Raw genomic sequence first — 25,850 nt, 5'->3', positions numbered from 1 at the left:
CTCCTAAATCCTCAGGTGACAGAGATCCCATCATTGGTTTGAATGCTTTACTCAGCCACAGATACACAGCTGAGCCAAACACAAAGCCTCAGAGAAGCAGGGAGGAGAAAGAGGAGAAGGAGAAACTGAGCTATGCAACTCATTCATTTGATCTAGACAGAGTGGACAAAGGTAGGAAGATTGTAAACAAAGTGCCAAAAAAAATTATATTTGCATTTGCCAAGGAGATGTATAAAATAGGGTTATGGACTTTCTTACTGTGGTTTGGATTGTCCATATTCTTCCTATCCATTTCATTAGAAAAGAAATTAGATTCATGGGGAAGGCAGGAGAAATATTTAGTTTTGAAAAAGTATTATTAACAGATTCTGTGATTATTTTTAGAATTTAAGCATTTGCTGATCACCATGATGATTGTGTAGTACTCCTGACTGTGAGAGTAGTTAGATTTTGGGGCAGTGTATTAAACCAGCAATTAAGTCAGCCAAAATCCTGAAGAGACATAACATGGAACTTAATAATTTTCACATTAATAGTCTATTCCATGGCTTTAGCTCCCAAATTTGTCAGAAATCACAACTCTCTTTGCCACCTATATATATGTATGAACATTTATTTTAATCCTCTTTAAGAAATTAAAAAACACACATTTTATTCTTAACCCTACCTTATTATTCAGTTGCTATGTCTTCTGTCTTCTGCACAGCCTTTGCTATATGTTATTTTTTTAATATAGTCACGAGTTTGGTGTATAACTTTAGATATTGAAACTGTGAAAAAGACCTGTTTTTTGCTTTATTGCTAGTTTAACCACTGAAATATTGTTCTTAGTATATTGCAAGAAAGAAACTGAAGGATGTCATTAGGCACCCTAATGAGATTAAAAAGAGAAGTGTTTATATATGTCAGTACTGTTAATTTCAACCCTGCATTGTGGCAAGCAACATCTGATAACTTTTTTCTCTTCCTCATTTTTTACACTTGCTTGCAATCACTTTGAACAATTTTTGCTCCAGTTCTGCTGAAATGGCATACTTCTCATTCCATTTGACTTTAACAAAGGCACTGATTTCATTTCTAATTCTTATTAACTGATACAATGCAAGGACTGGACCGGATTTTCCTGTCTGCACCCAACCTCTAATAAAACCCTGCAGCTCAGTGATGTCTATGAGCTTTCCAGGGAGAAATCAGTCCCTGCAGTCCCAGGCCCTACATACTCCACTAGAATTTAAATGATCCTGTGCTGGGCTCTTCTTTGCTGAAAATCTCCCCTATTCCTGCAAGCAGTGCAGAAGCAGAGCTACGTGGTTTGAATCCATTCAGTACAGAGCCAGATCCTTGGCTGGAGTAAGTCAGGATGGCTCCTTTGACTTCAGAGGATCCCTGCCTGACTTGGAACAACAGAGAATCAACTTTCTGCTTGTATTAAGATGCCAAAAATACATAATTTGAACACGAATAATCTTTATAAAGTGGAGCAGGGTTTGGAAAATAGAGACAAGGTCAAAGGAGAAAGAAGTAAGGTTTAGGCAGATGTTTCAGGGACTGCAAAATATCTAAGTAACTGAAAGGGAAAAACTAGAATTTTTGGATATTAAGTGATGGGTACCATAAGCATAGAGGCACAAATCTAGCAGATATCTTCCAATGTCATTTATTAAACAACTGTCTTCCAAAATAGATATATTTAGGTGTAGATATAGGTGTTAGAGATCCAGATGGAAGCAACAGAGATAAAGATCATGATATGGACTTTAAGTCTTGGATTAGTCATCACCTCCTTTTGGTAGCTTCTGGCCCTAGTTCATGCCTAGTAGTTTGTGGTGTTTTTTAGCATAATGCTGAATTTATGAATCCAGAACTACAATCTAATAATGTATCATAAAAAACATATGCAAAATTAATTAAAGGTAAAATGTTAGCATTTATTTTAAAATGTAGAAATAACATTTTAAAACATATAGTCTCTTATTCAAACCTTGGTAACATCCACAATTCCTTCAGAGCTTTTTCCTCTGCTCCAAAGGCCTTGAAGAGGGCTGCAGTCCAGTCCCCAACGAGCCGTATGTGGACGCTGAAGTAATCCTCCTCGGGAGCTGAGGTGAGGGTGAAAGGGTGCCACTCCAGCTGTGAGACTGACGGGCACTGTAGGAATATATACTGGCCAGCTCCCATTTTAAAGCCATGTTTCTTCATGTGGATCTCAAGGACTCCCGAGGAATGTGTCACCACCTAAAGAATGATAAAGGGATAAATTTTATTTTCATTCAGAAGGGTTAATGTTTGTTTTCATTAGGTCACAGATATCCTAACCTGCGTGTTGCAGTGTTGTTGCCCAATGGCTTGAGAGCATGTACAGTGTTATATATATTGTACATGTACAGAGCATGTAAAGTATGTATTGTAGGACAGCTTGGCTTCTGAGTGCGAGACACAGAGAAAAGGTTGTAACAATTCAACAATTTGTCAATTTTCTTGGTATAACCTGTGCAAAATATAATTCTTATATAATTAGAATAATTCCTTAATTCCTAGTTTTGCTCTCATGTAACACTGTTAACTCTGTGGGATTACAAAGAAAAAAGCACAGTGAGCTCAATTCTAATACACTTTTATAAAGAGGTAATCTCAGTTAAGCAGCAGTTTTGTATGTCACCTATAATATATTGAGATTCTCAGATCACAGCCACTCTGTGAAATCAGCAGCAGGACTTATCCAACATCCTGTTCCCCTCACACAAGATACACCTGTTCCTGATCCCTGGCATGACACACGTGGACTCATTTGCTTCAGTAGCAACATCCTCAGTCTATTCTGGTGTGATTTAAATAGTCCCTTGGCACATAGCTGGGGGAAATTGTTACAGTGGTATTAGTGGAGCTTTGACTATATATGCTAACTGATCATATAACCCTTCATCTCCTTGGAAGACTACAGATTTTATAGTAAAAACTGTGTGCTGCTACTGAAGTCAAGGTAGTCTCTGGCCTTAACTGCAGTGGAACATGGCTTTAGTTCATTAAAAGGGAGACCACAAACAGATGTTTGTGTTATGGTGGTGTGAAGTCCGGTAGTCATTAATCAAGTTTGGTCCCATATGGAATATTCTTATGGATTTGGTATTGGAATAAATGCAAAATGTAAAATCAATACTTGGCTGAAAACATGGTAATGATTGAAAAGTTGCTGAAGCTAGGAGTGAAAAATGAGTTCCCTAATGTAGAGAGGTTAACTAAAAACAATAAAAAACAATTGACATAATGGGGTTTTTTTTCAGATATGCGAGCTATGTTACATACCTTAGTAATTATGACTTCTTGTCGAAATCTCCAAAACCTAACAATTCTTTCACAGATGTACAACACCATAGGACTTAAAACCCACTTCCAAGCCTGTAGAAAATTCCATATTAAAAAGCAATGTTTATTTGAATGTCTACAAAATTACTTTGCTTTTCTGGTTTAAATCAGCAGGTAGCCTAAAATGAAATTACTTGATTTTCTGTGATTTTTGGTTTATCTTTCTCAAGAGAGTATTTGCGTTGCTGCTGTAGGTGTTCTGGCTTTCTTGTGGAATAGACATATGGGACTCCCTCACAAACACAGTCCAAAAGCAGTGCTAATATCTATCTGTACTCTGGCCAAGAAGAGTCCCTTAAAATGTTTTCCTATTAAAAGGTAAAGGATTAATCTATTTAGGTGTTGTTACATATAGTTGTCATTGGACCTGAAGCTGTATGGATGCATACAGTTATACAATATTACCCATAGACTTACCTTTATTTTTTTTGCCCAAAGTCTAAAGTATTTCAAAGCAGGCAGATAGGAGTAGCTGTTATTGTCAGCTGTGAGTTTTCTGATGGTGCATGAGAAAACATTAAGTCTCAAATATTCAATTAGAGAAATGGGATACATTTCCATTTAATCCATTAGTCAACTCTTTATCAATAAATGGGGATTTTTTTGATCTGGGATACTGAGTTGGTCATACTTTTAAGTATAGCAGATGATTGCTGCGCTTGTACTTGCTAATCCTATGTACTGATCTGTAACAATCAGAGATACTTGGCTATTCAAGTATACGAGCTGATCATTTCACTGAGTTGCACTGATAGCTAAGATAATTAGATATAATTGAATCTTCATGATTTAAAAAGAGTGTGGTTTTTTTCCCAGGAAGAGACACTGTTTTATTTCCACTTTCGTTAATTACACTGCTTATTCTAGCAAACTGAATACTCCACAATCATGTGGCTTTTAAAATTGCCAAAGAGTAACTTTACTTGCTGAAACATTGACTTTGCTCCACAAGCTGGGTAGCGAGGGTTATAAAGTATCTTTTATGAGAAGCAAGCCATAAAATTATGTGACTTCCTTAGAAAGTGCTAAGAGGAGGAATGGCAATTTCCCAAGGTTAATTCTTGAAAATTAAATTAAAAAAAAAAAATCAGGATTTAATAATGGGAAGAAACCAGCATAAGCCAGAAGATTCTCAGCTAAAGCAGAAACTCAACACATCCGTTGTCCCTAAATACTACAGGTGTCTCTGCGCAGTGGGTAATCTCATGTCTTGAATACATTTGCATATATCAAGGCACAATAATGATGAGATCTGTTTTTCCTCCCTTCCATTTGTGCTACCTGTAAATAAAAGCATGTGACAGGAATGATAAGGTTGCAGGCTACCCTGGGCGAGAGCTCAGCTGGGATTTTAAATGTGCCATCACTCCAGTGCAACGGAGCATTCAATCCAAAATGTCTCTTGGCTGGGTTGGGACAACAGGGCATCCACCACGGGCTCCTAAGCTACATGGCTTCTGGCTGGCTAATCAGGGCATCAGTATTCTTGCCCCAGCAGTGTTTCCCCCTGTAATGAGAATGAACTGAGATGGGGCAGTGATGGCCCAGGTGAGGCTGTGAGGACAAAAGTCCGGACACCTCGGGTGCAAGGGAGGTGCTCCATCATCCTCAGCAGAAGCCAGACTGGGCTGCTTCCTACCTGCTGAAATATGGAGCAGGGGAGCAGGTGTGATGGGACTGAGAGAGGGCTCTGTTGTAGGGGCTAGTGCCCTCTGGTCACTTCACAGTGTCGCAGCCAAGCACAAGGCTGTCCCCTCCCTGCTCCAAGGCTGTCCCACCTGCACCAGCCCCTGCAAGCACTGCACAAACCTCTCCATGGCTTTTTAGCCTCTGAGTGAATCTGTGCTGTTTGTCTGTGGTGTCTAGCAGGTATCACACCATAGCACATTAGACATCCAGCAAGGCACTGTTCATATAGATGATCTATATGCCATATGGTATTATCACAATTCATTTAAAGTAATGTGACTTTGCAAGTATGGCCCTGGGTATGCAGGAAAGTGTGACAAAAGAGGTTTAACACAGAGAAGTGGAAGTTCTTTCCGGTTAGTTTTATGATAATGAATGTCAAGACATGCTGTTGGAAGCAAGCTTGTGTCTGTATTCATGGTGCGTAGCCATGTATTGATTTTTATGGTGACATTGTAGCTGAAAGTTTTAGAGAGGCATTCATTTTCTCATTAATATGCAGGTTGGATAGTGGCTAACAATAGTTTAGTTTAAGAAAAATCTATGTCAGCCATTAAAAGAGCTACCAGACACTGAATGCTAATTTTTCTCCTTTAGGATTTCCTTTGGTATGCTTTTTTCTTTTTGGAAGAAACAACAGAAACTTGCATATGAGCAACCTAAATCTTGAGCTGAAAATGTTAAATGATTTTGTTTGTATGCAAGACATCTGACATACTGTACAAGTCTGCTACTTAATTACCCCCTGTGGATTTGCAATCTTGTTCTAGCAAAATCACCCTTCCGTGGGACATTTTTCCTGCCTTTTGCCTTTCCCTTTCATAATTCATTGTTTCAAATTCTCTCCTTTTTACCTAACTTAAGACATCAAGACTGGACAGTATGAAGCGTGTGGCCCAAAGCAAGGACATGATTTTCTCTGCACCTTGTTCTCCCTTGGTATTTAAACTACCAATACTAAAGTACTGTTAGTTAAAACAAAAATAATAATATTAATTTGCATCCCTAGCTTTACAGGTCTATTGTATTTTCTGTATCTCTACCCTTATAAGGTTTTCACTTGGAGGATCTCTTTGTGCAGTGAGCACATCAAGGTGGTGTGATATTGGTGATACTGAATTATTAAAAAAAAAATTATACAACAGATCAGAGTACAATTTTGATATTCATAACCTTCAAAGAGAGTGTTAGTTAGTGTTTTCTAACTAAAGGATCTTCCAGAAATAAAAATTGCTGTTAATGACACCAAAATTCAAGTATACAAAACTCTTCACCTGCACTGATTACAGAGGAGTTTGGGAGCACTATCTTAATGCACAGGGAGAGATCCTGGAACAGGGATGTGAAGCTCCTCTCTAAACATGACACTAAGTGCCAGTCACTGGCATACTCACTCCAACCCCCACTCCCTAAGACATTTGGCCTCCCAAGAAGGGACAATGTGTTAAAAGCAGAAGACAAGCATCACTCTTACCACAGGTTTGTTGCCAGAGAACTCTGGCAAAGGGCACTGAGTGGCATTCTCCCATTCCCAGTAGTGATCTTTACAGTAGGTGACATTGTGAAGCAGCAGACTCTGGGGTGTCTGACCTCGGACAAGCTGACTTAAAACAAAAAAGTTCATCAATGATATGTTTCTTTCCAAGGTTTCTGTGTTTCTCTAGGTTTTGCAGTCATAATCAAATGCCAGTTCTGAGATAAATGAAAGTTTGAGAATTGGCCATTTCATTTCAAACCTGTTCTGCTCTCATGTTCAAATTATCTTTCCTTTAGTTTGCAGTGAATTTTTGACCAAAGGTAAGAAGTGTGCTGTACTATTGGTGTCCATCAGTGCAGCTGAAATGGAGAGAGCCCTTGCATAGAAAACATGCATTTTACTGTATGTGGCAAAATTTGATTTCCAAGTTCTTTGCAGTAGGCTCTTTGACCTCCTCTGTATTTGAGCATCTGGGAGTGTTTAGTAAAGTGATAAAATTTAATAGTGACAGACCTTCTCTTTCCTTTACTGCTTTCTAAATGTATTTTTAAAAGCTATGAATAAAGTTGGAGGAGTGTAATTAGATGTATAATCTCTAAATATACTAAATTCTAGCTTGCTTACTTCTAAGAATGTTAAGTATGTGAATTTTTAAAAATATATCAATCTTGACTGTTTAGTTTAAATATGTTTCACCTGATGTTGATTATAGGCAGAGAAGGAAGATTTTTATGGGGAAATCCTGTTTGTTTCATATTGTTTCTCTGAATTTTCCCTTTCACACTTAGTTTGCCTCTGATGCTTGTTCAGACAGAAAGAAAAGGAGTTAGGAGTTTTGAGTGAGGTTTGTGCAGCCACCTGGGAAGGAGGAAGAAGTGGACGGGGAATGAAACCTTGGGGTTTGACTCTTTTTTCATTAGCAGGGGTTGCTCTGGGGCAGGAGGAAGCTCTGTTGCAGTGCTCTCCCAGCCTGGAGCAAGCAAAATGCTCATTGAATGGTATTGACAGGGCTCTTCAGCCAGTGCCCCAGTTCTGGAGCAATTTCTGGCTGAGTAGTGCTGGTCAGCTGGCTAGACAGAGGGAGCTTACAAAGCTGAAGGTATCAGAGGGTTCATTAGAGTTGTTTGAAATTAGATTCTAAAAGTTTTGCCAGAGAGAGGGGGGCATTTTAATCAGTCCAGGATAAAGTCTATAGTGTTTGCTTGCAGCTCTGTGTCTGTAAAATGGGACTAATTAATTGGGCCAACTTCAGGAACACTAAAGCCAAACTGGATGTGGCAACTCTCAAACCACAAGGGAAGAGGTGGGGAAAGTAACACACAACAAAACATTGCACTGGCCTGTTCCCTGCCTCATGATGAAGCATCCATGTACATCCAGAGAACAGGCACATGCACATACTGCCATGGGCTAGGAAGTTCCACTCTGTCAAAGAATCCTGGTCTGTACATACTTTAGTGGTGGGCAATAGCATCTGAATATTTTATGAAATAGACATAAAAAGTGTATTATGATCACAAGGACAGGCTGGTAGGGGTTTTAGCAACCTGGTCTAGTGGGAGGTGTCCTTTCCCATGGCAGGGGGGCTGGAACTAGATGGTCATTAATGTTCTTTCCCACACAAACCATTCTGTGATCCTGTAAACACCAAATGACTGCCCTTGGATACAAAAATCTTAACTACAGCTTGCGGCCATGTGCACACAAGCTAGCCAGCAGGAAAAGATCCATGGAGCAAAGCAATCTTTGTTGAGGGCCCTTCACAGGACATTATTGAGGGCTACCTATGGCTTAGGACCAGGTCTGGCTTGGTCATGTGAATGGATCACTTGTTAGCTCTTGGAACACAGCCATGTGTTTCTGTCACTGTATTTCCACCCCAAACACTGGGTTGTGCAGCCAGGGACTGTACCATGGTATGAGCCAAGTCCAGGGGGTGAGGAAGAGCGTGAGATTTGCCTCAAAACTGCACTCCCTGAATGAAAATGTGAATGTAGATTAACATGAATGCTATCATGCATAATGAGAAAAGGAAGTGGAAGATAGCACACAAGGGAGAAGAAGATGATTGCAGTGGAGCTGGAAACAGAAGATGAAAATGTTTTCAGCTCTAAGCACCTTGCTGCTCTCACTCTGCATTGACAGAGGATTTATCAGTCCCTGAGGTTCTCAGGGAAGGTCCCATGCATCTGCTGTCCCTCACTGTAAGAACCAGAGTCCTCTACTAAGATGACAGACCTTTCTTTTGTGCTAAGGAACAGGGAGAGAAACAGCAACCAGGCAGTCATCTCTGTCCATAAAAGTTATCCGGCTGGGCTAGTCATAAGCCTGACTTGTTTGTTACTGTAGTGCTTTAAACCTGATTTGTAGTATAGTACCTAGCACTACTACACAGTATGTCTGTATGGTGAGGAAATTTGGGGTTCTGGTCCTTGCAAGAGAAAGGTCAAAATCACTTTACATTTATGGAGGCAGAGGAGAATGGCCACAGAGACACCAACCATAGGGTAGATGACATGCTGAAAGCTTCTCAAGCTTCTACAAGGTCTCTTGAAAAATGCCTTACAAGAGCTATGAGCATAAGGTCCATCCCTTACTAATTTGAACCCACAAAGTTTTGATTTCTGATCTGTAATGTCCCCAGTTTCCAAGCATGAAAGTTCATTCATTGATAAGGTACAGGTTGTAAGGTGGTAGAAGAGTGGCTGAATAAACTGAAGGATGCTTTAATTCCTCAGAAGAGTGATGTATTTTAATTTCAGAATGTTTTCATTTTGCAAACTCCCCAAAGATCCCAACAGTTTTTTCATAGAAAAGCATGGGATTGTAGATCTGGATGGTGTTTCATCTCAAACTGTGGACATATACCCCATGTAGTTTACACAAACACTTACCCCATACCATGGACTATTAAACCAATGAAGAAAACCACAAAGAGGTGGTGGGTGTACCAGAAAACCTCATAGCATGACCTTCTGATGAGCTCAGTGGATGAAGTCATGATCAGAATTAAAGCCACAGTTATCACAACTCCAGTTATTCCAGCTATTGTGGTCAGTACTTGTCCTGTTGTGTTCTAGAATAAGAATACATTGTTAGTATTAGTATTAGTAGTTAGTGTTGTTATAACTTATTTTTCTTACTATTTCTGTTACTTCTATTATTGTTACTGTTTCTGCTATTACATCTGAAACCAAAATCTTCAGCATAGGTACAAAACCAGAACAAGACATGGAGGCAAGGCAATCCTTCATTTCACCACAGAACGGCATTGAAAGACATCCCTCTGCTCTGTTTCTACTCAGGCTTATTCCAAACAGATATTTAAATATTTGCTGCCATTTACTTGTTTCAGGGATTGAAAGAAAGAAATTAAACAGTCTCATTTGTACTTTGATCAATTTTACTTACTTGCACACATAATGAAAATGTGCCACAAATAAAGAAAAATTATCAGAGAAATGAGGAGATTAAACCTAGAAGTCTAATAAAGAAAACAGCACTAGAAACCAGCTTATTTTTGTGAAGTGATAATGTGAGGTGCTATGCACCTGCAACTGTAAAAGTGTGGAACTCTTTTGTGCTTACTTTACTTCAAAGTTTGTGGACCTGTAGAAGGCCTGAAATGGTACAAAAAGATGGCATACTCTCATTTACCTAAAAAATATATCTTGTTTACCTGTTCCTTACATTTATTTGAAGATACACTGCATAACACTTGGGTTTATTTTTTAAAATACATATTTAAATTAACAGTTTTATACTTGTCAATGAAGAAATATTAATATGCTGTCAGCACAGGTCTGGTATATCTGTCTAAACCCACCAAAATAAACTGAAGTGAGAGTGAAGATGTATTTTGAACACAACTGTCAGATGTTGATTGCAGTTATAAAGTGCAAATCGTGAAGAACAGCAGTAAAAATCTAACACACAAGATGAGAATCAGGCTAAATATGCCATCAGAGTGTAAATGAAGTCCCCATTTGTCCTACAAAGAATCTCTATCTGTCTTCCCAGTGCTGATACACAGGAATGAAGCAGCTCAGCATGTCTTCTGGATCCTGATTTGGTTCTACACCTTAATACACTAGGAGATAAAAAACAACCCTCTATTGTATTTGTAAAGTGCACTCATTTGATATGGAAATCCTAGAGGTGATAAAATTCCACAATGCCATTTTTACAATCACTTTTTACAGTAAAATCATCCTTTCAAATGCTCACACTTGACAGCACACAGTACATTTTCAAATGGGTACCTGTGAAGAGCGTGTTCAGAGCTCATTACATATTAACAGGATTGATCTAGGTGATATTTTGAACATTTCCACTACAGTGGCTAGTTTGGATATTGAGAAAAAAGGCAAAATGTCAAAGACAATACATTGCTTCAATGGCAGTAGGATAACACTGAAAAGAAAGCCTGAATTTTGATCTCAGAACTTTCTTCTCTGAAGTTAGAAACAATCTTTTGTTTGCTTCTCATCATTACTAATTCTGAGTTTAGCTACTGAGACACAAGTGAGTGATAAAAGAAAAATAAATATTAGAGGTTAGAGTAAAATCTAGGCTGCAAATTGAAAGGTAATTGTGGAGTGTATTGCTGTGAGAAATCTGAGAAAGAAATTCAAAATATCCTAACCTTCTTCCTCAAGGGTATTTAGAATCTTAGTGCTAATTAGAGGCCTACCTCACAATTATATCACTATGGAAATGCTTAGTGGAGAAAAAAAATCCTTACTGAAAGATGGTAAGTTCCTGTTCAGAGCTGGGAGCTTTGTTCTGCTCCTGGGGATCACCTCATGGCCATGCAATGGAAGTGGCCACTGGGTGTACTGAAGGACTGGGAAGCTGAGCCCTTAGCTTGCTGTCCTGCTCTGATGAACCTGACTGCTTTGTCAACACTAGCATGAAGACTTTTGCATTCATACCACTGACTGCGTCAATTTGCTTGATTTTCTTCAAATTTGAAATTGTTTTCTTGTTTATTTTGAAAGATGAAAACCCCATGCTATCTAAACTGGAAAGGAAGGAAGAAAAAGCAGGATAAGCCTTGCAGCTTAAAAGCACTGTTGAATACCATCAATGGTTCTCCAGCCATCCTCTCACTTGGGTTCTTGTTTCAGTGGAGCACATCACTGTTCCAAAGAGCACCAATCCATGGTGTTCAGGCAGTCCTTATTCCATGCTGACTGTGTGGGCATTTTCTAAAGAGCAGAACAATGTGCGTAGGAGTCTCACCAAGGCCATGTCAGCCCTGGAATGTGTAACTATGAAACAGGATACACAAGGAAACATCTAGCATAAATGTGATGTGTGCTACAATGGAATGTGGGAAAAAAAGCTGATTAACTTTTGCATGGTTTACATGCCTTCTCTGAATGCTCAGCTCTTCTTTATGCCATGAATATTATAAGGGAGAGCTTATAATGCTGTTGTGGCTTATCCAAGAGAGTGGACAGGGGCACAGTCACTTTTTTCCCCAAAACAAGCAGAACCACTTATGGGTTGAGGATCTTGTATCTCTGCTAGTCTCTGAAGAGCACACAGCAGCTCTAGATTCTGCCTGCACTGCCTCCTGTGTGCAGCAATGCCCTGGATGGTTTTAAAGGTGCTCTTCCCTGAGCAGCCACAGTTGACATGTAATGAGGCAGGATCAGCTCCCAGATCAGGAAGGTGCTGCACCACCGTGGGGAGAGAAAAATAGCAAATGCAAAAGCAATATTGTGATGTGCTATTGCTATTTGGTTATTTTTCTTTCTAAAAAGAAGTTTCACTTGTTTCATGTATTGATAGTTTTTAGGTTTTTTAAAATTCTTTGCAGGTTTATTTAATTGCCTACTCTTCACAACACTCCTTATCCTCCCCCCACCAGCTGTCTCCTGACAAACTAATTAAAATACTATAGACATTTCTTTGAGCTTAGTAACCTGAAAATTGCAGCTCTGAGTAAGTGTTTTCAGCTGAAATTGAGGTTAACCTTTGGCAGCACCTTCTCGCTCTGGTTAAAAGGCTTTGAAATACAGTTTTACCGGCAATAGAATCCACAGAGGAAAACTTTTTAGATGAGGAAACCTAAAAAGTGACATCTTACTGTTTCATAGGTCCTGATTGGGTTCAAGTAGCTTTCATTTGGGCTCTTGCCAAGACCAGAAAGTTTATTCCGTAACTCGCCAGCTTCTTTTGACTGGCTGGAATGATACCGCTCGATGTTGATGGAGTGGGCAACAATATGGATGGCTGCAGGAGAGAAAGAGTGGTGTGAAATTACAGGCACACTTGCATATGCCCACAGTGCCAGAAGGAACTTCATTACTCACACTGTGAACTATCTGAAAAGCTCAGGCATAAATTGAGAGTTTTGCATGGATTACGCTGACAATAAAAAAGAGAATTTTATCAACTGCATGTCTAATATGAAGCGACTGCTTCACAGTAGAGAGGATAGGAACAGCAGCAGCCTCACCTCCCAGCTTTACAGTCAAGTGCCCTGCAGTCTCCAGTGTCATCTAAGGAGGACATCTTGAGAGTTGATATAAAAGTGTATGCCTCTGACTTTAAATTGTTCAAAATTAGTTAAATTCATTAAAATTCCTATTTTTAGTTAATATACTAGGATGTACCATGGTTTACCCTTGCTACACAGGACACTAAGTTGACTAGTTTAAGCAAGTTTCCAACTTGCACTAGAGATGCTTTCAAAATCTGTCCCCTATGAACAAGCAGCTGTAGCATTACTTTATGCAGGTGGAGCCTGGGGAAGCCACAGGAACTATGATTTAAAGGGAGAAGAGCAAATCTCAGTGTTAGATCTGATTTGTCCAGAGTATCATATATGACCTCTACTTCTGGCCTGCCCCCGAAAGGTATATGAAATGGTCAGTTTAGAAAAATTCATTAGCTTGAAGTAAAAAAGTCCCCTGCAACTATTTTCTTGGGTGGAAACAGTATAATTTCAAGAGCTGAAAAGGAAGGACTTTGTTTTATTATTGGATTACATAGATAAAGTTGTAATCAAGCTAGGTGCAGAGTTTCATTTTTCAATATGAGAGATTCTCAAATCCATTACATGCAATTTGTAATTAATGCAAGATATTAAATGCCAAAGGATGAAAAAATGACAATGAAAGATAATGATATGTTTACAGCACAGCTATTTCTAGTTTTTATAATTAGCTTCCTGTTATCATCTCTCCTTCAGTGGTTATCAGTTTCTGTCCCTGACCATTTAAAAAACCTTTCTAAAAGGCAGTATTTGTAGTAAACCAAATATGATCTTCTTCTCTGAAAAATAGTCTCCTAAAATTTTTTATTCTCCTCTCTTCTCCTCTCCTCTCTTCTCCTCTCTTCTCTTCTCTTCTCTTCTCTTCTCTTCTCTTCTCTTCTCTTCTCTTCTCTTCTCTTCTCTTCTCTTCTCTTCTCTTCTCTTCTCTTCTCTTCTCTCACCTTTTTCTCCTCTTTTTTTAATTGTGACTATGTGGATGAAAATAATGTTTTACTATGCTAGTCACTGTTTAATCATAGATGTAAACACAGGATTATATGCATAAGGACCTTTGGTATTGTTGGTAATTTATGTGCCTATCTACTCTAGTGAGCTTACTCACTCACTCCATATTCTGAAGTCCAGCTCCTCTTCAGCACCTGGGGACAGCTGTGTCCATGGGAGCATGAGTTAAAGTAAGATGCTGGCCATGGAAATGGTTAAAGCAGCCAGTGCAAGAAGGTAAAACATTCCCTCCAACAGTAAGTTATCCCATGTGTCCACACTGGAGAGGGGCTATTTTCACTCTGTATTTCTGAGGTGATCCTTCTAGAGCAGTAGATGTGCTGTGGTTGGTTGATTGTCAGGATGCACTTCATTCAAAATGTAATGTTAACTTAGGGACTCCCCCGGCCACTTCTTGACACCTCATTGCCTCATGCTTAGATATTCACTGGGAGATGAAAGACCTATTTAAAAATCCCTGTTACATTAAATTTAAAGTAAGGCTTTAAACCAAATCACATGTCCTAGTCACTAGGTTGACTGGTTATTCTCTTTTGAGCTGTCTCTTGATGAAGCCCTTAACAAAAATAATCCAATATTTATTGATATAGGCATCCCAGGTGAGTATCCTGAGCACCCAAACTGCAAAATCAACCTCCCATTTCTCCTGAATCTTTGTCCCAATGAATAATAAATTATTTGTACAAGCTGGAATAGCTTCAGCAGGATGGAGACTGAATCCAAAGGGGTATGAACTGCAGAGAGATAAAGTGAGCCTGGAAATTAGAAGACAGATTCAAGCCATCAAAGGAATGAGACTCTAAAATAACCTTTTGATAAATGGGATAATGGGATCAAGCAGCTTTCAGCCCAAGGTTGGTCGTTTTATGAAATGGTGTGCATGACATGACTGTGAGCATCAGAGGGTGCTGGACTCTGGCCTGGCATGTCCTGCACGTGCTGTTATGGGTTAGGTGCTGCATGTGAAACAGCCTTGCCAGCATCAGGTGAAAGATGCTTCCTGGAGCCTGTGCATGAGAGTGTGCTCCCAGCACCCCAGCAGCGCTGGGAGCACTGGAAGGAAGGTGGCACTGGACCACAAGCAGCAAATGAGATGTGTGGATTTAGACTGTCAAAACCCAAGAGCCCAAGCTCTGAGCTGGTGGTTTAGGTGGCAGCTGTGTGGGGGCTGTGGCAATCTGTTCCCCACTGTACAGCTGATGCATAAGCAGTATATAAACACTGTTTATATATTTAAGTGTAACAGCACATTTAAGTGCTGAGTGGGAAGGGGGAACTGTTCCTACAATGGCCTTTCAGAACAGATGTGTTGGCCTGGTAAGGATGCTATCTGATCCAGCTGGAGGGGAACCAAGTCGCTGCTTGATGAGGACCTGATTTCTTTGACATCTCAAAAAGCTCACTCGTAGGACAGGAGTGTGGGGTAACAGATTTATGTCTTTGGTAAGTTGTGGAGTTACATGCAGCACATTTTCTGGGATGGGCTAAGGGAAAGAGGAAAGAAAACTTTCTAAGAATGGAAAACCCTGACAACGAGTCACTAAGTGGACTTCTACTAAGTAGTTTTATTTTGGCATCTATGAGTAATTACTGTAATTGGGCCTCTTGCTCTCTATACCTACAGGATGCTCTTTATAACTCTGGTATGATGTAAGAGTCCCCATAGCCTAGGGACCAGGAGAGTTTCACACAGTTAGGATCCATAGTGCTGTTACGCCAGAGCTTGCCTGCAGTCTGTCAGCTGCAGGTTTTGGATTATCTTTGCTCATTTAGAATTGTGATGTTGACTAATTGTGGAAGTTTGAGCCTGTGTTCATAGCAAAAGGCACTTTCTACTTTCACCTTCAAAACAATAGATTTTTTAAAGTGATACTGCAGACTATAAAATATTCACATGAAATGATGCCATTTCTGTTGTTTAGAAAGCTACAAAAATCTTGTACTTTCCCCAAAGTGCAGGATTCTACATGATTTGCACAAGTTCTAGTCATGTCAGCAGTGACAGGATAGCTAATGCTATCTAGTAAATGCTGAGTGTTGAGAGGGAAATGAGGTGATAGTTTTCTCCAGACAGGCAGAGGTCCACATTTCCTAACAGAGCATTTCTAGTCTTGGACAGAAGAAAAATGGGTTTAATGGATATAGTTTCTCAAGAAGGTCTTGAGACTATAGTTGATGAGGAGTACTCATGTTGCAACTCTCCCCTGGAAGGAGAGATCCAGTTCTGGCAACCTAGCCTAGTAAGGTTTTTCTGCAGGCTATCAGAGCACACTGTTTTTTCCATCTGCACATTGTTCTGTTTCCATGTGTTTCTGTCAATGGAAGCATCATCATAGATTCTTTGGGATCTACCACACCTTCCTTTCTGGTGACATTCTCTCCAGCTTTCATCTGATAGGTAGAGGATAACTCAAGTGTAGAAGATTTCCATAATGAACAGGAGAGCTGCTGTTGTTGTTTTTATTTTCTGTAAGCTGTTCTGTGGTAGATGTTAATGTAGAGAGAATAATGATACATTGAAAAATATCACATTCAGACTAATGATGTACTCAATATGTTGGTTTACCTGAGTCTCCCATGATCTTAGATATTGCCTGGAGTATTATTAGATTAATACTTCTGATGGTTTTTTTTTTGTGTGCTGCTAGCAAAAAATGATGCAATCTAAAAATGAAGTATAGCTGGATGGTAAAAGTAATGCAAAGATCTAATTCCATTTGCTGTGTGGTTCATTTAATGTATAATAGTTGTAGCAGAATAAAAATTCTGGCACCAAACACATCACCATTAACTAAAATATTTTACATCCCTAAAGTGCATTTTCTGAAGGTCTTTGCATCTGCAGTGTATAGAATTTACTAAGCAATTCCAAAATTACATATGCAGATTTCTGAAATCTCAGCTCACCATAGTTGGTAGCTATTTGCTCTGCACCACTTATCTGAGTTAACCATGAGGGCAAAGTTTAAGGGACTACATCTTAGAATTTTCAGTTCAATTTTTTCCTCATTCTGCATGTCCAAATATAACATATGGAATAAATCACCCAATCTGTTAAACAAATCTCTTTTTTATAACAGTTTATGAAGAATGAAGGATTTTTGTTGTTTTTAATGACATCTGGAACCTCTGAAGCACTTAACATACATTAATTTGTATTTGACCCTCAGATGTTCTATCTAGTCCACCTCTGAGATCAAATAAAAAGCTTTATTGGAAGGAGAGAGGGAGGAAAAGGATAGCTATTAGATCATGGTGTTTACTGTACATATCCTTAAATACAAAGAGATATAATTAAATTATCTTGAAAGTATGGTCAATTTAGCTACTCTTATTCAGCCAATTGTGCCTTCAGTGAAGCATGCACAATTCTTATTGAACTAAACAGAAATTTCATGTGTTTATCTGAGGACAAGATTTAACTCTCTCTTTTTCTGCATGCCTGTACAGGATAATAATCAAATTGGAGCTTGCTGCTAGCAGTTTAACATTTTGATTAACCAGCCTATCATGATAAAGTCAAAGGGTCAAATCCTGGCCTTTCTGCCCACAGCAAAGAGAACAGCTTTACAGGCAGATAACCCAGAATTCTGCCCCTCACCAAGGCTGGGGTTCTTTTTGCCACCCATTTTCTTGTGCCATTCCTAGTTATTCAGAACTCCTAATTCAACTTCATGATGTCTTTGTGGACTAAAAAGGTCCAGCTTGTATAAAAATTAGAAGAGTGACCACACATGTGCTGGCATTTTATTTTGTTTTTAAGAATGGTTATAAACATCAAAGAAGAACCTGACTTGGACCATTTTTTATCTTAGCTGGAAGCCTACAATCTTCAATTTAATATTGTTTCCTTCCTAGTACTTGCACTAAGTCTGGATTTAAACAATCTGACTAAAAAACAAAAAAGACATTTGATGGAAGTCTGATTTTCTGTAATTTCTGGAAGTACAACACTGAGGTATCAGCTAGACCTCTTTTGAAGATAGGCATCTGCTTCCTTGAAAACTTAATAATTTACACAAAAATGTGACTCAGGTCACCAAAACCATTCACATAGTTTACCAAAAATGGGTTGAGAATGGAAAGGTTTCCTAGTATTTTTACCTATAGATTTTTCAGTGCTTGTCAGAAGTCAAACACGCCTGGCATCACTATACTTCTTTCTTCACTTCGCATGTTTTTAAAGAAGAACGCATTGCTGGAGTTTTTAAGGAGCAGGAATCACCATTTCAAACAGGAATCACCATTTCAAACAGGAATAACCATTTCAATCAGCCTAACTCCAAGCAACCTGGCTGTCCTTCCCCTGTTTTCCCTTAATTGCTTAAACTTTATTTATATCATAATTCAAAGGTTGATGGATCAAAATATCTATATGACCTTTCTGCAAACACCAAAAAAATGCAAGCAATTTCTTCTTTAAGATAAGCCCAACATATCAAAGTAAAGAAAGAAAAATGCCCCCAACACTCGCAGTTCAGAAAATGTATGCATATGCTTTTTTGAGAGTGTAAAAACAGTACAGTAAGAAGTAGGTGCTGTAGAAAATATTATTGCTATCTCTTGTGATGTCTTTAAGTTTCAAGCCACTATGTCTCAACTGAAAAGGCTCTTTCCAGTACAAAGCGCAGAATTATTTGCACTGATCAAACTGAGAGTGCATGAAACTCTGATTTTATTCTAGCAGAGTTACAGGTCTATAAGGAAGATTTATTAGTGGCTGAATAACTCCCAGACAGCTCTTATCACAGACAGGCATGCAGAATGCAGGAAGCCAAACTAAGCAGAATTCCCTTTACTGAATTTTCAATGATGCCCTTGATTATAGATAGCATTGTTTACTCTCTCTCTTCCCTCCAACTTCCCTCTTCCACTAGTCTCTAATTATATTCCTTTATGACCTGACCAATTAAAGCCTGCTCTTGAATTTGTATTAGAGATGATGAAAAATTAAAGGTACAGATGTACTCTTTCCAAGGCCAGGCACACCTCAGCTGAGCTAGCTGCCTGTTAGAAGCCAGACAATACTAATGTTGCACTGATATTTTTAGCACACTATTAAATAAATATGCTGGAATAACACCACCTGGCAGGCAAGATGAATACATGTTACTTTAACAATAAAGGAGTTTACAATTTTATATTGTGAGGCTAAGCTTACTGATCTGATCTTCAAATTGGTTTAACTTCTTGCTACCACATTTAGTCTATTGATCATACAAGGTTGTACATCCATTTAACTGAGAATTACTAAATTGCAATGGACTAATAGGAGTTGACTATGTTTTTGTGTAATAAAAGGCAATATAGGTAGTACTAGGATAAATAATGTGTCAGTTGAGAGGAAAATGGCATCTATTTACACATCATTTTAACACTGCTAGATTTTATTGAAAAGGATTCAGTGTACTTGTGGGTACCACTCTGAAGTGTTGCTTTTCTGTCACAATGTGTTCTGTAGACTTTATTTTTCTATGAACTTAAAATTGAATTTCAGGAAATTGAGTTCCTAGTCATTCTTTACACAAGTCTAACACTATTCAGTGATGTAGTGATTTCCAAATATGAAAAATGTTTCTCACTTGACTGTTAAGGAAGCAGGAATTCATAGGTTGTCATGCTTTGTTTATTAGACTTCCTTGTGTTCTGTTTTCTTTCTCAAATATCTCATCAACTATTTTTCCATTTTATATTTTATGAAAAAATAAACCAACCAACCTAAATAACAACCCAAAAATGAACCTTTGATTTCTCCCTAGACAGTGATTTAAATGAGAATTATATGAGCATGCTTTCTGTCATTTCACATTGGCTTCTGTGTCTTTTTACTTGAAATTAGTGAAACCATTAAAGTAATCACTTTTCTGATAGACTTGCACTTCCCAAACTGTCGACATTAATGCACTAGCAAACATTTCAATATTAATGTAAAAACCAAAAACATAAGAGGTTTGACTGTGAAGTTTTGCTTTCATTTTGGAACATGACCTATTATACACCAAGTAAAGTTGGTTAATTTATATTCCTGGGTTGATTTATTAATTAAAGAAGCAATGTTGCGCTCTGTAGGAATCTGTACTGTAGTGAAACTGAACTCTGATGAATGAGTGGACCTGACAGATAAGTAATTCATCATAATACACTGTAAGATGAATGTTTATATCCCATAGCCTTCCCCTTGGAATTCTTTAGCATGACATACTTTAGCTATTGGTTCCTGTTGGCACAGCTGACTTCAAATTCTTGTCTCACGGCATGAGGACATTAACAGCCTACACACACAAAAGCAGCTCCCTCACACAGGCTGAAAAAAGATATTGGGACCAGAATTCACCCTGACAGCCTGGGGGTAGAACAGTTACCCTGTGATGTCTCATGCTTGCAAATAGCCCTGATTAATTCCTCTGTCTCTTTCCCTTTTTCTAAGAGAACTGTCTATCTGAGAGAACTATCTATCTATCTAATCTATCTATCTATCTATCTATCTATCTATCTATCTATCTATCTATCTATCTATCTATCTATCTATCATCTATCTATATCTATCTATCTATCTATCTATCTATCTATCTATCTATCTATCTATCTATCTATCTATCTATCTATCTATCTATCTATCTATCACAGATACCTCTCTATCTCTGTGTCCTCATGTCCTTCTTCACACTGACTTTTGTTCATTCCTCTCTGTACATCCTTTTTCCTCAAGCTATCTCCTGTTCCCCTCATGTTCTCTGAATTCCTACAAACTTCTCCAGGTCCTTTTACTACTTAGAGAACAGGAAAGTGCCATGTCTTTTTCCCAGCCAGGTGAACAAGCACCTCAGTAAGTCACTAGGACCAACAGAATAAAAAAACTTTGATCTCAAGTTGCTGTTTTTCCCTCAAGGGGGCCATTAGTTTCCTGGATCAGTCACCTACTAAAAATAAATATCTAGAAATCCATTGGTTTTGAGACACCTGCCTCTCTCAAATTCAGACTAAATTTATTACCTGGTTGAAAAATTAGTGAAGATGTATAGTGAAGATTTGTGGTGTGACTCATAAGCATATTTCCTTACAGAATCAGACAGTAATGCTATGTCATCTCCCCAAACATCTACCCTCAGGGATTCAATAAAAGTTATTTACACTAAATTTTAAGGGCACACAAATTGTTCAGATTAACTAAGTGGCAACTGGTGTTTACTATTCAGATTGAAAGTTTATTTCCTTAACAGTCAAACTCTTCTCAAGCAAAAAAGATTACAAATGGTTAATCAGATGGGACTCCTACACACATTTAAAGCTGCAGTCAACAAATGATTGCACTAAAATATCACATCTCAGAGCTGATGGGGATTACAGCATTAGGCAGAATCACTATGAAATTCAAAACAGTTCAAAGACAAAGAAGAAAAAAATAAAACCAAAAAATCTTACTTGCATTTAACGCTATTCCATAGGCAACCATCTTGTGAAATGTGATGTTTTTGTCAAGCTGTCTCCTCAGTGCTCCTCCACAGTACTTGGTGAAAAAGCAGAACTTGTTTTATATCATTCCTATTGGTGTTTACATCTCACATTTTGGAGAGGAGAAGAGTTCAGTACATTTGAAAATGGAATGCTGAAGGAATTCAGTGGCAGTTTTGGGTTAGTTTTAGGACTCAAGTAACTTTCCTGAGTGGCACCCCATGGTTTCTGAAGCTATTCATCCTACAAAAAAGGGTTTGATAAAGCTCTGCTACACTTTGCTGTGATTTGTGAGTGGTTTATCTGAGCTGACATCAACTCATTTGCAGGTGTAAGGACACCAGGCTGGGGCACCACTGCTTTGTCAGCTTAGCAAAACAGAGCTGAAGTGCTGGCAAAGCCAGCTTGCAATGAAAACATTTTCTCTCCTTTCAGGAAATGCACACCCCAGGAGGGTGGGGCTGTCTAGACCTCAGGTGGCTGCATGCTGGTGTGTTCCTGAGCCATGCTCCCATTATTGGAAGGGCTCAGCAGTGATGTGCTCATGGCCAGCTGGATGCCCCTGTGCAGAGCCAGCCTGGGGCTAGCTGCACTGAGCCAAAACTAACACACTCTGCTGGAACCCAGACAGCACTCATGGACAGGGTTCAGGCTCTGAGTGGTGGTGTGGGTGTCTGGGTTGCTCACATGACCTCGCATGGCGCCGTGCCAAAGATCCTGGCATGTATCCACATTGTTTCCCAGCTAATAAGTCTTCCAAAAATCTGGAGCACCACAGGATGTGATGTCAATACATAGCACCTCCTTGGAGAGGCACTGGATCCAGCCTGGTGCTGGCCATGGCTGGAGCAGTCAAGTTGCTCTGTACCATGCTCCTCAAGAGCAGAATATTCTCCAGAATAGCCAAATACTATCTGTGAGAAGAGTTCCAGTTCTCTGAGTTCTTACTCAGCATCTAAATGGGTGTGCATATATTCTGTGCTGATTCACAAACTGATTCAGAAGCCCAGGACACTTTTCCTCTTTTTTTTTTTGTAAATGTTCAACTTGTGATCTCAAACAATTATTTAGGTTTTGATTCTCAGCCTAAAGACTGCTTAAAATCCAAGCCTAACAATCACGGAAGCAAAAAAAGGCAGAACTGAAATAAGAACCATCTTACTATAAAATAACTGTATCTTACCATCTCTAAATTCCTGTTGTTCCTGCAGTCATGAGTGATCAGTGATTTTTTACCCACATGTGGCATTGGAATTGCTCTGACTGTAGTAACTCAAAGCAAGTTGAAGTTATAGCTAAAGCCTTATGTACTTCCTATGCATGATTCCAAGGTTAGTGTGAAGGTCTGTTACAAAAATGCATTTACCTCAAATGAAGACCTGGGTTGTGGCCACTCAGACAGAAGCATTTAAACATGTTCACTATTATCCTTAGAACATTTTTATCTATCTGAACAGTTTATTTCTGATTTTCACTTTGCAGCTACAGAGAATACACATGATGGATATGAATTTTCTCCATTTGGCCAAGTAGCATTGTTATGTCCCTATTTTGTGGCTTCTCACTTTTCTCTTCATGACACCATGCTATGCAGCAGCTGCCAAAATCAGTGTTGCATTTAGAGCACTGTGTTAAACAAGTCATTTGTTTCTCTTCAGTCATGAATACTGACAATTTAAATGGTAATAACTAGGCAATAGTGTACAGGCTTCTCTATCAAAAATTAAAATTCCTTGGAAAATGTTTGATATGGATAATACTGCTGAACTACAGAAATAAAAAAGAGGGAATATTATGGCTATTTGAGAAATGGTACTTACAATGCTTGCTCCTCTTAAGAATGAAATAAGGTTTCTACAGACTGGTAACAGGATTAGCATGCAGTTAAAATTAAGGCACGTTGCAGAAGCTCTTGCCCAAGCCAGGGTTGACTGTACATATAACAGCATAAAAAAATTAAATTACAAGCTTGGTATAGGAAGAGCAAAAGAAAGAAAATACTATATTAATATAATGCTCTTATATGGGAAAATTACTATTGAAGCATCAAAAGTTTTATGAAGGATGTAAATAAAATCAGACTATGAATACATTCTTCTTGTGAAGCTCTTTAACAATCAAACTCATACTTACTCCCAGCATAATCCGTGTATAAATGTAGGCATTGTCATCTTCATACCAGTGGAAGGTATCAATAAACAAATAGAAGTTCAGTCCCAGCCACACCAGCTACAAAGCAGACAGGCTACAGATTAGTGACATTTACAGTATTTTTTAATGCATAGAAAACTGCCTATGGTTATAGTTTTAAGAGAACCTGAGAGATGTTTCAGAATCAGTGTGCAATACAGTTCTTGATCACAGATGATAGAAATCAGAAATGCCTGCTGAAATGAGGCAGGGTTACAGTCCTGCCCCCAGTCTTGAGTAAAGGATAGTAAAGGATATAAATGATGTTTACTGTGTCATGGTAAACTTGCTTTTAAACACAGGCCTTAACCCGGTCTCTAAAAAGGAAATAAACACTAAAATTTAAAAAATCACAGAAAAAGAGGGAATTAAGAGCTAAGAAAATTCCTTTCTCTGCTCCCCATATACTAATCACCAAACTGTCTGAAAATAAATCAGAATATAGTTTCAATTATAATTGCAAACCCCTGTTCCCTTTACCTGAGGATTAAAGTACATTGACTTAAAAATAATTAAAAATAAAACACTAAGACTTTAAATTGTTTTTAAGACTAGTTATAAAAAGGCTGCTGAATATTTTATAGCAAGTTTTACATTAAGCTTGGGAGTATTACTGTAAGCAAACCATAAAATGTCTTTTAAACAAGCTTAAAATATTTATATATATCCAATTAGACTTTTTAATGCTAAAAATACTCACTAATAACAGCACTGAGAGTTTTTCATTCAAAATCCAGCATCCCATCCTGAGTGTCTCTCCCTATGTTAGCAGCAGCTGACTCTTGCCTTTCAATGTAACCTGAGTTCCCTGTCCATTCCTTGAGCTTTTCTACTGACTCCTTTTGTCTTTAGTTTTTAATAAGCACCTAGTGGGAGCATGAGTTCTCTCCAGGAATTTTCTAATTAAAGACTGCCTGACAAGAACAGATCACCTGAGTGACATCTCTCATGATCTGTGTAAAAAAAATGCTGGTCATTGTCCAGTCCTTTTTCTCTACAGAGTTATTTCTCAGCAAATGAGAGATTCTGTCATTAAATTGTCCTCTTGTACCAGCATGTATTTGGTTTTTCTTTTTTTTCCCTTTGTTTTTGTCTTTTGAACAGGGTGCAACATTTCTTCATGATTTGTCTTTTAATTCAGTAGCACATGGCAGCATCCCTGATGTGTGTATAATATGAGAATATGTCCTGGTGAGGGCACTGCATTTACCCTTGGTTCCCCTTGCCAGAAGCTGTGCAAATTCTGCCTGTAGTAATCTCATTCTTTCTCTAGTAAAACCATTTCCTTAAGGCTTTCCTGACTTGCCTGTAAGGGAGACCCTTCTGTGACAAAATAACTGAAAATTTCTGAAAGCTGAAATGCTATCAAGCTCAGCTAAGTTTTAAACCAGTGCTAATGGCCTTTAATATGAGTTAGCAGAACCATGAGAGTGTTGTTACAAATGCTTTGAATGCAAACATTTACGAGAGATTTGCTTTGAGCTTTATTTTCCTTGGATGGTAAAATTAAGTATTATTTAACAAACTTTATGACATGCCATGTGCAGTAATTTGCCCCTGTCCATTATGTAACTCGATATAGGCTGTCCCCCCAACCACCCCCTTTATAGCAGCTTTGGTAGTGCAGGGACTAACAGGCGAGTGAATCTTGCTGTGTTTTTCAGCGGTCAAAAGATGAGGAAACAAGGGAGAAGGGAAGAAGAATGTGCAGATGGTAGGGAGAAATACTAGTAAGGTCAGATGCCAATTTTAACTACTTAAAAAAAAAAAAAAAAAGGAAGGAGAGAAAATCCACTATCTGGATTAGCTGTACTTCAAAGGGAAATGCAGCACTGCGATGTTCAGCTTTGAAGTTCAGCCGATCCAGACAGCAATTTTCTAAACTGAGTTAAAACTGGCATCTGAAATAGATTTTTTTTCAGAGTACAGCAGATTCATATGCTGGTTTAGGCTCCAAAATTTGTCTGGATCAGCAGCTGTACTTCAAAGCAGCACATCTCAGTACAGCATTTGACTTTGAAGTGCATGTGCTCCAGATGCCAGTCCTCTTAAAGGAGCCAATGAATCAACTGCACTTTAACTTTTGTCTGTTGAAACAGCTATGCTTTTTCTCATATATAATGGTAATGTGTGTGGTCTCGAGTATGGCATCTCTCAATAAAAACA

At 38.6% G+C, this 25,850-nt stretch overlaps 1 protein-coding gene across 1 annotated transcript in view; it reads right to left on the bottom strand.

The window, feature by feature from the left end:
* Window positions 1–24,429, bottom strand: part of NOX3 (NADPH oxidase 3) — a 39,518-nt gene extending 15,089 nt beyond the window's left edge. The window contains exons 1-9 of the mRNA XM_066545712.1: window positions 24,385–24,429; window positions 23,628–23,723; window positions 23,315–23,425; window positions 21,465–21,549; window positions 12,627–12,772; window positions 9,424–9,605; window positions 6,527–6,656; window positions 3,304–3,396; window positions 1,982–2,235 (exon numbers count right to left, since the gene is read on the bottom strand). Coding sequence (XP_066401809.1) covers window positions 1,982–2,235; window positions 3,304–3,396; window positions 6,527–6,656; window positions 9,424–9,605; window positions 12,627–12,772; window positions 21,465–21,549; window positions 23,315–23,425; window positions 23,628–23,723; window positions 24,385–24,429 — 1,142 coding nt within the window. The remainder of the gene's footprint in view (window positions 1–1,981; window positions 2,236–3,303; window positions 3,397–6,526; window positions 6,657–9,423; window positions 9,606–12,626; window positions 12,773–21,464; window positions 21,550–23,314; window positions 23,426–23,627; window positions 23,724–24,384) is intronic.
* Window positions 24,430–25,850: the final 1,421 nt, after the last annotated feature.

The sequence above is a fragment of the Molothrus aeneus genome, chromosome 3 (genome assembly GCF_037042795.1).
Source record: "Molothrus aeneus isolate 106 chromosome 3, BPBGC_Maene_1.0, whole genome shotgun sequence".
Lineage (NCBI taxonomy): Eukaryota > Metazoa > Chordata > Aves > Passeriformes > Icteridae > Molothrus > Molothrus aeneus.
Note: the sequence above shows the minus strand (reverse complement) of the source record. Positions and strands in the feature narration are given on the sequence as shown.